Consider the following 13,088-nt stretch of genomic DNA (forward strand, 5'->3'; position numbering starts at 1 on the left):
GAGCACCACAAACACTCCCAGTTACACTTTGATTCATCACGTGGATTACACAGCAGCTAACAGCATCAGAGAACATCATCTATGAAACACCCACCTGGAACCTTTTAGATCTCTGTAACTACACTGACAGTTAGATTAGACCTCTTTCAGTCTCTGACTTCTACAACATGGACATCATCAAATATGGTTTCCTAAGCTTGTTAACACTTCTGCTCTGGATAAAAGGTGAGATCAACCCACTACATTATAGCCTTTAACCTTTATTATTACGTCTAACAAGCAATTGTTGAACATATATTTAATGGTCTACTAGTCTATAGGGCTACTGTATGTGAGTTAAAATGTTCACTGATGCTAACTTTTACTGTTTTACACACAGGTCTAGTTGATGGGAGTGTTGTCACTCAGACCTCAATAATATGGAAATTCATGGATGAAAATGCAACAATGTCCTGCAACCACACCAAGGATGTTACCTACAACCAGATGTACTGGTACAGACAGCTGCCAGGAGAAACAATGAAACTAATAGTTTTTACAACAACTGCAAAAACAGATCATGACTTTGAACCAGACTTCAAAAATGGGAGATTCTCAGCCACTAAGCCTGACTTTGCTAATGGGACATTCACAGTGAAGAATCTGAAACCAGGAGATAAAGGCTTGTATTTCTGTGCTGTCAGTAAGCACAGTGATACAGATGCACTTGACAGCTGAACAAAAACCTCAGTGCACTGTTGGAACAACTGCTACCAACTCAATTTATCTCCTGTACTGTACATCTCTCTCTCCTGTACTGTAGGGGAACCTCGAGCACCACAAACACTCCCAGTTACACTTTGATGTGGAGTTTGATACAGCAGCTCACAGAACTTCACACTGCAGAGACACTCCCACCTGTAACTCTTTATATCTCTGTAATTACATTGACAGTTACAGTATATATGAGACTTGGTGCTTTACAACATGGACATTATCAAACATGGTCTCCTCAGCTTCTTACTATCTCTACTTTGGAACAAAGGTAAAGTACAGTGAGATCTGGGGCTGAAATCAATATCATGATAGAAATAGGAATGTTGACTGATAACTAAAAATATCAATCATGGCAAATTAATACAATCCACTATTATGCTTTACATCAGTAAAACTATTTATACATGTCAAACAATTTACAATTAGATGGAATATTTACATTTGGACACCTGCAAAACACTAACATGATATGAGCATTTCATCATGATACGGCACTATTCAACTGAGAGTCAAACAGTTTGAATCACTAAATTATCATCCAGACTGAGTACAATGATCTCTGCATTACAACTAAAACTTTTATTTCGGGAATGAGAGCAGACAATGACAACGGTTGTAAAATACTCTACTGTATGTGAGTTAAAATATTCACTTGAGGTAACTTTTACTGTTTCACACACAGGTCTAGTTGTTGGGAGTGATATCACCCAGACCTCCATACTGTGGAAAAACAAGGATGAAAGTGCAACAATGTCCTGCAACCACACCAAGGGTGCTGGCTACAGCCAGATGTACTGGTACAGACAGCTGCCAGGAGAAGCAATGAAACAAATTGTTTTTACAACAACTGCAAAAACAGATCATGACTTTGAACCAGACTTCAAAGATGAGAGATTCTCATCTACTAAGCCTGATGCTGTTAGTGGGACATTCACAGTGAAGAATCTGGAACCAGAAGATAAAGGCTTGTATTTCTGTGCTGTGAGTCAACACAGTGATACAGATGCACTTGACAGCTGAACAAAAACCTCAGCAAGCTGTTACCAACTGTATTTATCTGCTGTACTGTAGGAGGACCTCAAGTACAACACACAACAACTCACAATAAAGCCACACTCCCACCTGTAACTTACAACACAGAAATAAACTCTGTTGTAACGTCACACCTTCCATCACACAGACTGAGTGTCTCTCATTTTCATTTTACTCAGAACACAATAATGATCCCAGCTGGTCTGATCAAACTCTCTGCAGCTCTGCTCTGTATTGTAGGTACTGTACAATACAGAGAAGCTGTCACTTTAGCTTTAAAGACATATTAAAGAGTTTATGTTCTGACTGAAAACAGAGGACTCACTGGTGGTTCTGTAACTTTTTTTTTTTTTTACCTTCACAGGTCTAATTAATGGGAGTGATGTCACACTGATCCCTCTGCTGTGGAGGAACGTGAGTCAGTCTGCAACAATGAACTGCAGTCACACTAAGGCTCATATTGGCACATGTACTGGTACAGACAGCAGCCAGGAGAAGAGATGAAGTGAAACGTTTTCACGACCCCAAATCCCCCACATAAATATGAAAGTGACTTCAGTGAGGCCAAATTTCCAGCAAAGAAGAACGATTATTAGACTGGAAACCACAAGACACAAGACTGAGTTACTGTATTCACAATCATTACAAACACTGTAACAACAAGATAAACTGAAAAAGATGAAAATCACTTCATCAGATTAGAGAGAGAGGAAAAAGGAATAAAGAGTATTTTAAAGACCAAGAATAAACGAGAAGACAGATAACTCGGATATAAAAGGGACATGAAAATACTGAAACACGGAACACAAGAAACTCCAAGCAGCTGTGCTCAATAAATGTTTACATTTCAAAATATTTCATAACAAGAAAATATACAATAAATTATATTACTGTACACCTAGGTTTTGAGTATTATGTTCATTATTTATTGATTCCTTATTCTTTTCAGTTCAATATTTATTTAAAATACATGTCAGAATAGTGAAAATATATCCACCACCAATAACAGAGCAAAGTGAACATCTTTGAATTGCTTGTTTGATCAAACCAGCTGGAACCAGCAAATGTTTGGTGTTTTAGCTTAATATATGATTTCACCATCAGAGTAGGAGTTGATTAATTGTCTGCCAATCGATTAACACCATATAAAATACATTGTGAAGGTGTTTCAGTAATTGAAAATTTACATCACAGCACGACAACAACCAGAGACTTGCTCACATAATCCAAATCTCTGTCTCCTCCCCTCTGAGTTTGTCCCTCAACATCTGTTCAGTCTGTCAGTCAATGTGGAGACAAAGGGGAGGACATCATGATCAGAAACCTCAACAGCATCACTCTGCTGCTTCTCTCACTTTCCTGTAGGTAGAAATTAGAACTGTTTTCTAAAAGATATATATTTTATAACCATTTCTGTTTTCTTAATATTTTTTCTTTCTTAAATGCAGGTTGTTCACTGAGCACTAAAGTCCTTCAAGTTCCATCATCAATATTAGGAAGTGCTGACAGTTCAGAGACAATCAACTGCAGCCATTCAATCAGTGGATACAATACAATATTGTGGTATCAGCAGTCGACGGGCAACTCTGACCTTAAACTCATTGGATATACTGTGCGTACTAACCCAACCATTGAGGATCAATTCAAACAACATTTCAATGTGACTGGAGATGGTTCAGTGAAATCTAAACTTCATGTACTGAAACTCAGAGAGTCAGAGGATGGTGGCATGTATTACTGTGCAGCTAGTAGGCACAGTGACACAAATACCTTCTTGCCTCTACAAAAACCCTCTCTCATCACTTTACACTGAAGAAGAGCACACCTGCATCTAACTGCAGCCTGTAGCAGGAAATCACTGATATCAGCATTAAAGCCGCCTCTTCCTGTATTAACCAACACAACAGTAGACTGTATAAATCCACTGATGAAAAGATGTGACGTCCATTATGTCGACTCCTCCTCCTCCTTTACATCCAGACAGCTCTGTTCAGTTTGCACTTGACATTATTGTTTTGTTTTCATCTGCATTTGGATCATGATCAGACTCCTCATACATTTAGCAGCTCTGCCGTTCTGTTTAACAGGTAATATTACATTAACTTATGACATATGGTTCTAAATATGTTCACTGCAGGTTTTTCTCTCCACTAAAGTTGTTTGTTTCACATTTTTTTCACAGAACTCTCAAAGAACAGTGTTCATCAAATTCCAGCAGCCATGATCAAAGATCTTGGTGAAGAAATCCTGATAAACTGCAGCCATTCAAACACTAATTTTAATATGATCCAGTGGTACAAACAGTCTGATGGGAAAAGTGATATGGCTCTTGTTGGTTATGTACGATACTCTTCTCCAGCTGTTGAAGATAAATTCAAAGAGACTCATAATGTGAGTGGTGATGGTAGAAGTCTGTCATCTCTTCATATTCCAAAGCTGAGTCGATCTGAGGACAGAGCAGTGTATTTCTGTGCTGCTAGTGAAGCACAGTGCTGCACAAACCCTCCGTCTTTGACAAAAACCTTCTCTGATGAAACCAGTTACACAATCACAATCATTCACCTGCTGATAACACAAAGCAGAGACACACTGAACTCACATCAGCCAGCTGGTTCATCATGAGATCCTGGATTTGATGTTATTACTATCACATCCATGAGGGTGCCGTGTTTCTCCACAGATCTTAATGTGTGTTTTTTAACTATTTGGGAAAATGTGGAATTTAAATCACAAATATCTTGTCTTGAAAACAACAAATAATGTAGACTTGATATATCTGGACTCACAACATTGTAAAATTTATGTCCTGCAGTCATATCAGAATTTAAAACAGAAAGATTTACTAAAGAAAAAAGTTAATTTTCTTGTTCTTGGGAATGAGAAAGTTAACAGTCTGTCATAATGAGGCAGTAAATCTTTAATGGGACCTTTATACTCAGCCAGTGGTGTGTAGTGGTGATGGTGGTGGTTATAATGTCAAGAGGAGGAAACATTATGACACCACCCACGTACAAGTTTATTTGCAGATGGGAGGTTTGTGCAAAGAGGAGGTTGGAAATAATCAGTAGAACTGCTGATACACTGCTAATCATAGCAACAGTAAAATTATTACCAAACAAAAGACAACATGATCATCCTTTTCCTACAAATTACTTTAAATATTATTCTCTTTTCAGGTAATGTCATCAAATCTTTTATATTATATAGTGCTGATATTTAAGCTTTAGTGAACTTTGTGACATTACTGTATTCACCAGTGTTTCTTCTTATATGGTGTGTTGTTTTTGTTGATGCCTTTTCTACAGGTTCCTCTCTCAGTGACCAAGTCTACCAGACTCCAGCTCACATGTACAACAAAACAGGAGAAACTGCCAAAATCAGCTGTTCACACAGTATTCAGAGCTATAACCGGATCCTCTGGTATAAGCAGTCAAACGGACAACTACAGTTCCTGGGATACATGTCAGTGACCACTGCTAACCCAGAGACTGGAATGGGTGTGAAAATCGAGGGGAATGCAAATGAAGACCAAACCTGCACATTAATAATTGAAGGACTGAGACTGAACAGCAGTGCAGTTTACTTCTGTGCTGCTAGTTTCCACAGTGCTACATATCACTGCTCCTCAGTACAAAAACCTCATCACATTTTTAATCTTTGTGTTACAGCTCACAGCCTCTTTGCACCTGGAATAAACCACTCTAACCAATGTTGGTCTATCTTGTGAATGAGATCAGTGATTTTAATGGGAGGTCCTTTCTGTGGAGCAACGCCTTTAACTTCCCACCTCCCTTTATAAAAAACAGCCTCAGTCATTCAGCATGTTTACTGTGGCTGGATCTCATATTAAGAAGACCACTATGATGACTCAAAGCTCTCTTTCTCTTTCATACAGTACGTAAATGTTAATAAAGACATCTTTTTAGAATTTAACTGAAACACTTTATTTAATATTAGAACTGATAAAATGTTAACATTTTTCATCACTGCTTCATATTATAAGTGCAGCCTCATCATTTTTTAAATGTGTTGGACTCATCACCACACATTATCAATTAGGCCTCCTCAGCTCGTCGGTGGGACTGATCTGAATGTAGGGGAACCTCCAGCAACACTTATATCCAAACATCTACACGAAACTGACAATATAGATTTTATACAGCAGTTTACAGTGTCAGAGAACGTCACACACTTCAATGACACACCCAGCTGCAACTCTTCATATCTCTGTTGTCTAACTACAGTACACTAACAGTCATATATGAGACTCCAGAACATGGACATCGTCAAACATGGTCTCCTCAGCTTATTGGTATTTTTTCTCTGGATAAAAGGTTAAATACAGTAAATCATGTCACTGCATTACTGTCTTAAACTTTTATTTAAATGATGAAAGCAGACAATGACAAATGTCATTGTTTAAGTTAAATTAATTAATCAATCAATTAGTGGTAACTTTTTCTGTTTTACACACAGGCCTAATTGATGGGAGTGATGTCACCCAGACCTCCATACTGTGGAAAAACAAGGATGAAGAAGCAACAATATACTGCAACCACACCAAGGGTGCTGGCTACATTCAGATGTACTGGTACAAACAGCTGCCAGGAGAAGCAATGAAACTCATTGTGTTCACAACACTCGGCAAAGAAAATCACGACTTTGGAAATTTCAGCAAAGAGAGATTCTCAGCCACTAAGCCTGACTTTGCTAGTGGGACATTCACAGTGAATAATCTGGCACCAGAAGATAAAGGCTTGTATTTCTGTGCTGTCAGTGAGCACAGTGATACAGATGCACTTGACAGCTGAACAAAAACCCCAGTACACTGTTGGAACAACTGCTACCAACTCAATTTATCTCCTGTACTGTACATCTCTCTCTCCTGTACTGTAGGGGGACCTTGAGCACCACAAACACTTCCAGTTACACTCTGATGTGGAGTTTGATACAGCAGTTCACAGGACATCACACTGCAGAGACACTCCCACCTGCAACTCTTTATATCTCTGCTGTAACGTCACACTTCTCATCACACAGACTGACGGTGACTCTGGTCTCTAAGTTCATTTTGCTCAGAACACAATAATGATCACAGCTGGTCTGATTAAACTCTCTGCAGCTCTGCTCTGTATTGTAGGTACGGTACATCATTGTGGTTACTAAATGAGAGAAAAAATGATCACTTTTACTTCTTCCAACTTGTGGAAGATTTAAATTCACGTTAATGATTGTATGTTGAACATTCTGCCTGTATGCAGAGGAGTTATTGTTGGTCTTGTAACATGACATGCAATTGTTGACCCCGACAGGTCTAATTGATGGGAGTGATGTCACCCAGACCCCTCTGCTGTGGAGCAAAGAGGGTCAGTCTGCCACAATGAACTGCAGTCACACTAAGACTGCTAATTTTAACCAGATGTACTGGTACAGACAGCTGCCAGGAGAAACAATGAAACTCATTGTGTTCACAGCATTCGGCAGAGAAAATCATGACTTTGGAAATTTCAGCAAAGAGAGATTCTCAGCCACTAAGCCTGATGCTGCTAGTGGGACATTCACAGTGAAGAATCTGGAACCAGGAGATAAAGGCTTGTATTTCTGTGCTGTCAGTGAGCACAGTGATACAGATGCACTTGACAGCTGAACAAAAACCTCAGTGCACTGTTGGAACAACTGCTACCAACTCAATTTATCTCCTGTACTGTACATCTCTCTCTCCTGTACTGTAGGGGGACCTCGAGCACCACAAACACTCCCAGTTACACTTTGATTCATCACGTGGATTACACAGCAGCTAACAGCATCAGAGAACATCATCTATGAAACATCCACCTGGAACCTTTTAGATCTCTGTAACTACACTGACAGTTAGATTAGACCTCTTTCAGTCTCTGACTTCTACAACATGGACATCATCAAACTCTAGTTGTTGAAGATAAATTCAAAGAGACTCATAATGTGAGTGGTGATGGTAGAAGTCTGTCATCTCTTCATATTCCAAAGCTGAGTCGATCTGAGGACAGAGCAGTGTATTTCTGTGCTGCTAGTGAAGCACAGTGCTGCACAAACCCTTCGTTTTTGACAGAAACCTTCTCTGATGAAACCAGTTACACAATCACAATCATTCACCTGCTGATAAGGCAAAGGAGAGACACACTGAACGACTCACATCAGCCAGCTGGTTCATCATGAGATCCTGGATTTGATGTTATTACTATTACATCCATGAGGGTGCAGTGTTTCTCTCACAAATGTCTTGACAACAATAAATAATGTAGACTTGATATATCTGGACTCACAACATTGTAAAATATATGTCCTGCAGTCATATCAGAATTTAACACAAAGATTTACTAAAGAAAATTGTTCATTTTCTTGTTCTTGGGAATGAGAAAGTTAACAGTCTGTCATAAGGAGGCAGTATATCTTTAATGGGACCTTTATACTCAGCCAGTGGTGTGTAGTGGTGATGATGATGGTTATAATGAGGAGGAAACATTATGACACCACCCACGTACATGTTTATTTGCAGATGGGAGGTTTGTGCAAAGAGGAGGTTGGAAATAATCAGTATATCTGCTGATACACTGCTAATCATAGCAACAGTAAAATTATTACCAAACAAAAGACAACATGATCATCCTTTTCCTACAAATTACTTTAAATATTATTCTGTTTTCAGGTAATGTCATCAAATCTTTTATATTATACAGTGCTGATATTTAAGCTTTATTGAACTTTGTGACATTAATGGATTCACCAGTGTTTATTCTTATATGGTGTGTTGTTTTTGTTGACACTTTTTCTACAGGTTCCTCTCTCAGTGACCAAGTCTACCAGACTCCAGCTCACATATACAACAAAACAGGGAAAACCGCCAAAATCAGCTGTTTACACAGTTTTGGGACCTACAACCAGATCAACTGGTACAAACAATTCAACAAACAGTTACAGTTCCTGGGATATATGAATTTTGACAAAGGAAATCCAGAGCCTGGTGTGGATGTGACGATGGAAGGGAGTGCAAGTAAAGGCCAGAACTGCACATTGACAATTAAAGAACTCAGCCTGAACAGCAGTGCAGTTTACTTCTGTGCTGCTAGTTTCCACAGTGCTACATATCACTGCTCCTCAGTACAAAAACCTCATCACCACAGTTTTTCATCTCTGTATTACAGCTCACAGCCTCGTTGCACCTGTATTAACTCGTTCTAACCACTGTTGGTCTCCTCTCACAAAGATCAGATATTATAACGGGAGGTTCTGTATGTGAAGCCTCCTGTTATAAAGAGCAGCTTCAGACATTCAGGGCTACATCTCATTTCAACAGCATCACTTTGATGTCTTAAATTCTCACCACATATATCAGATCCATCTGCTTGTATGTTTACATTCAAAATAACAATGACAATGTTTCATGATTAAAAAAATATGAAATTGTTATTGTTATTATTGTTACCATAAATAATCATTAAAGGCAAGACTGTCCCATCATATTAATTCATACTACATTACCAGAAGTTTCTAAACAACCAAGTCTACATTTTAGACATGTCCTCTAGTTTACTTTGTAATATTTAGACCAATAATAATTGAGAAACACAAAAATACTTATTTTACATATGTATATACATTTAACTCTTCTTCATATGTGATTGTGGCTGTTTTTCAATTTGTGGTTTAATACTATAATTGTTCAAGTTTAAGTATTAATCACTGTAAAAGCTGTTATGTACAAAGAAAAAACAAACATGCATTATTTCATCCATTAAGGGCCACAGCTAAATAAAATAAACTCTGTAAAATTCAAACAGGACTTAAAAACTACTGGTTAAATACAAAATTTTACAAATACTCTGTTGTGTACAAACGTTTGCAGGGATTACTACAGGTCTTTTCTGTTTTGCTTCCTTTCACAGGGTGGCAGTATATCTTCATTGAGCCTGTGGTGTGTGGTGGTAGCTGACATGATGGTTTTAATGTTTAGAGGTGGAGAATGCACTACGACACCACCCACTTTAAAGAAGTTGTGTTTGTTTTCCTGATAAGAGGGTTTTTTCAGTAAAGGAGGTGGAAAGTATCAGCATACCAGCATAAAGTGTGACGAAAACACAAACTGGTGTTAAATTTGGCCAGAACACAACATGATCCTTTTCTTCTGCATCGCCTTTAATGTTATTCTGGTTTCAGGTACAGAAGTCTTTTAAGACATTTCTTCATTAAAAAGGTGGATTTATATTTATTAAGCAAATAGTCAGCTATTCCAGTTACAGGCTATAGACTCTGATACATTTTGGGATTGAGGTTCAAGAAAGAGATATGGGCTTTGATTTAATCAAATACATAATGTTTTGTCCACATATTCTCTATTTATCATGTTGAATTCCTGTCCTGTGTTCTCTCATTTATCTATTTAATAGTATTCATCCTCATTTAATGTGATTGTGTATTGTTGGTACTTTTTCTACAGGTTCCTCTCTCAGTGACCAAGTCCACCAGGCTCCAGCTCACATGTACAACAAAACAGGAGAAACTGCCAAAATCAGCTGTTCACACAGTATTCAGAGCTATAACCGGATCCTCTGGTATAAGCAATCAAATGGACAACTACAGTTCCTGGGATACATGTCAGTGACCACTGCTAACCCAGAGACTGGAATGGGTGTGAAAATCGAGGGGAATGCAAATGAAGACCAAACCTGCACATTAATAATTGAAGGACTGAACCTGAACAGCAGTGCAGTTTACTTCTGTGCTGCTAGTTTCCACAGTGCTACATATCACTGCTCCTCAGTACAAAAACCTCATCACATTTTTAGTCTTTGTGTTACAGCTCACAGCCTCTTTGCACCTGGAATAAACCACTCTAACCAATGTTGGTCTATCTTGTGAATGAGATCAGTGATTTTAATGGGAGGTCCTTTCTGTGGAGCAACGCCTTTAACTTCCCACCTCCCTTTATAAAAAACAGCCTCAGTCATTCAGCATGTTTACTGTGGCTGGATCTCATATTAAGAAGATCACTACGATGACTCAAAGCTCTCTTTCTCTTTAATACAGTGTTACATGTTAATAAAGACATCTTTTTAGAATTTAACTGAAACACTTTATTTAATATTAGAACTGATAAAATGTTAACATTTTTCATCACTGCTTCATATTATAAGTGCAGCCTCATCATTTTTTAAATGTGTTGGACTCATCACCACACATTATCAATTAGGCCTCCTCAGCTCGTCGGTGGGACTGATCTGAATGTAGGGGAACCTCCAGCAACACTTATATCCACACATCTACACGAAACTGACAATATAGATTTTATACAGCAGTTTACAGTGTCAGAGAACGTCACACACCTCAGTGACACACCCAGCTGCAGCTCTTCATATCTCTGTTGTTTAACTACAGTACACTAACAGTCATATATGAGACTCCAGAACATGGACATCGTCAAACATGGTCTCCTCAGCTTATTGGTATGTTTTCTCTGGATAAAAGGTTAAATACAGTAAATCATGTCACTGCATTACTGTCTTAAACTTTTATTTAAATGATGAAAGCAGACGATGACAAATGTCATTGTTTAAGTTAAATTAATTAATCAATCAATTAGTGGTTACTTTTTCTGTTTTACACACAGACCTAGTTGATGAGAGTGATGTCACCCAGATCTCGATACTATGGAAAAACAAGGATGAAGAAGCAACAATGTCCTGCAACCACACCAAGGATTTTATTTACAACCAGATGTACTGGTACAAACAGCTGCCGGGAGAAGCAATGAAACTCATTGTGTTCACAACAGTCGGCAAAGAAAATCACAACTTTGGAAATTTCAGCAAAGAGAAATTCTCAGCCACTAAGCCTGACTTTGCTAGTGGGACATTCACAGTGAAGAATCTGGCACCAGAAGATAAAGGCTTGTATTTCTGTGCTGTCAGTGAGCACAGTGATACAGATGCACTTGACAGCTGAACAAAAACCCCAGTGCACTGTTGGAACAACTGCTACCAACTCAATTTATCTCCTGTACTGTACATCTCTCTCTCCTGTACTGTAGGGGGACCTCGAGCACCACAAACACTCCCAGTTATACTTGATGATACACTGATTCATCACGTGGATTACACAGCAGCTAACAGCATCAGAGAACATCATCTATGAAACACCCACCTGGAACCTTTTAGATCTCTGTAACTACACTGACAGTTAGATTAGACCTCTTTCAGTCTCTGACTTCTACAACATGGACATCATCAAACATGGTTTCCTAAGCTTGTTGACACTTCTGCTCTGGATAAAAGGTGAGATCAACCCACTACATTATAGCCTTTAACCTTTATTATTACGTATAACAAGCAAATGTTGAACATCAATTTGATGGTCTACTAGTCTACAGGGCTACTGTATGTGAGTTAAAATGTTCACTGGTGCTAACTTTTACTGTTTTACACACAGGTCTAGTTGATGGGAGTGATGTCACTCAGACCTCCATAATGTGGAAATTCAAGGGTGAAAATGCAAAAATAGACTGCAACCACACCAAGGGTGTTAGTTACAACCAGATGTACTGGTACAGACAGCTGCCAGGAGAAACAATGAAACTAATAGTTTTTACAACAACTGCAAAAACAGATCATGACTTTGAACCAGACTTAAAAAATGGGAGATTCTCAGCCACTAAGCCTGACTTTGCTAGTGGGACATTCACAGTGAAGAATCTGGAACCAGAAGATAAAGGCTTGTATTTCTGTGCTGTCAGTGAGCACAGTGATACAGATGCACTTGACAGCTGAACAAAAACCTCAGTGCACTGTTGGAACAACTGCTACCAACTCAATTTATCTCCTGTACTGTACATCTCTCTCTCCTGTACTGTAGGGGAACCTCGAGCACCACAAACACTCCCAGTTACACTTTGATGTGGAGTTTGATACAGCAGCTCACAGAACATCACACTGCAGAGACACTCCCACCTGTAACTCTTTATATCTCTGTAATTACATTGACAGTTACAGTATATATGAGACTTGGTGCTTTACAACATGGACATTATCAAACATGGTCTCCTCAGCTTCATACTATTTCTACTTTGGAACAAAGGTAAAGTATAGTGATATCTGGGGCTGAGAAATATGGTTGAAATCAATATCATGATAGAAATAGGAATGTTGACTGATAACTAAAAATATCAATCATGGCAAATTAATACAATCCACTATTATGCTTTACATCAGTAAAACTATTTATACATGTCAAACAATTTACAATTAGATGGAATATTTACATTTGGACAC

The 13,088-nt window shown here is 38.4% G+C and overlaps 5 gene segments (V, D, J or C); all 5 read left to right on the forward strand.

The window, feature by feature from the left end:
• The first annotated feature begins 167 nt into the window (after positions 1-167).
• Positions 168-722, forward strand: LOC122998938. The segment is given in 2 exon segments: positions 168-225; positions 380-722. Coding segments are annotated over 2 exon segments (396 nt in total).
• A 196-nt stretch (positions 723-918) lies between these two features.
• On the forward strand, positions 919-2,104 carry LOC122998939. The segment is given in 2 exon segments: positions 919-1,024; positions 1,439-2,104. Coding segments are annotated over 2 exon segments (396 nt in total).
• A 4,510-nt stretch (positions 2,105-6,614) lies between these two features.
• Positions 6,615-7,674, forward strand: LOC122998942. The segment is given in 2 exon segments: positions 6,615-6,928; positions 7,101-7,674. Coding segments are annotated over 2 exon segments (387 nt in total).
• Positions 7,675-7,978: 304 nt separating this feature from the next.
• LOC122998929 lies at positions 7,979-9,121 on the forward strand. The segment is given in 2 exon segments: positions 7,979-8,473; positions 8,603-9,121. Coding segments are annotated over 2 exon segments (453 nt in total).
• A 2,646-nt stretch (positions 9,122-11,767) lies between these two features.
• Positions 11,768-12,862, forward strand: LOC122998936. The segment is given in 2 exon segments: positions 11,768-12,095; positions 12,250-12,862. Coding segments are annotated over 2 exon segments (396 nt in total).
• Positions 12,863-13,088: the final 226 nt, after the last annotated feature.

This window comes from Thunnus albacares, chromosome 15, assembly GCF_914725855.1.
Source record: "Thunnus albacares chromosome 15, fThuAlb1.1, whole genome shotgun sequence".
Lineage (NCBI taxonomy): Eukaryota > Metazoa > Chordata > Actinopteri > Scombriformes > Scombridae > Thunnus > Thunnus albacares.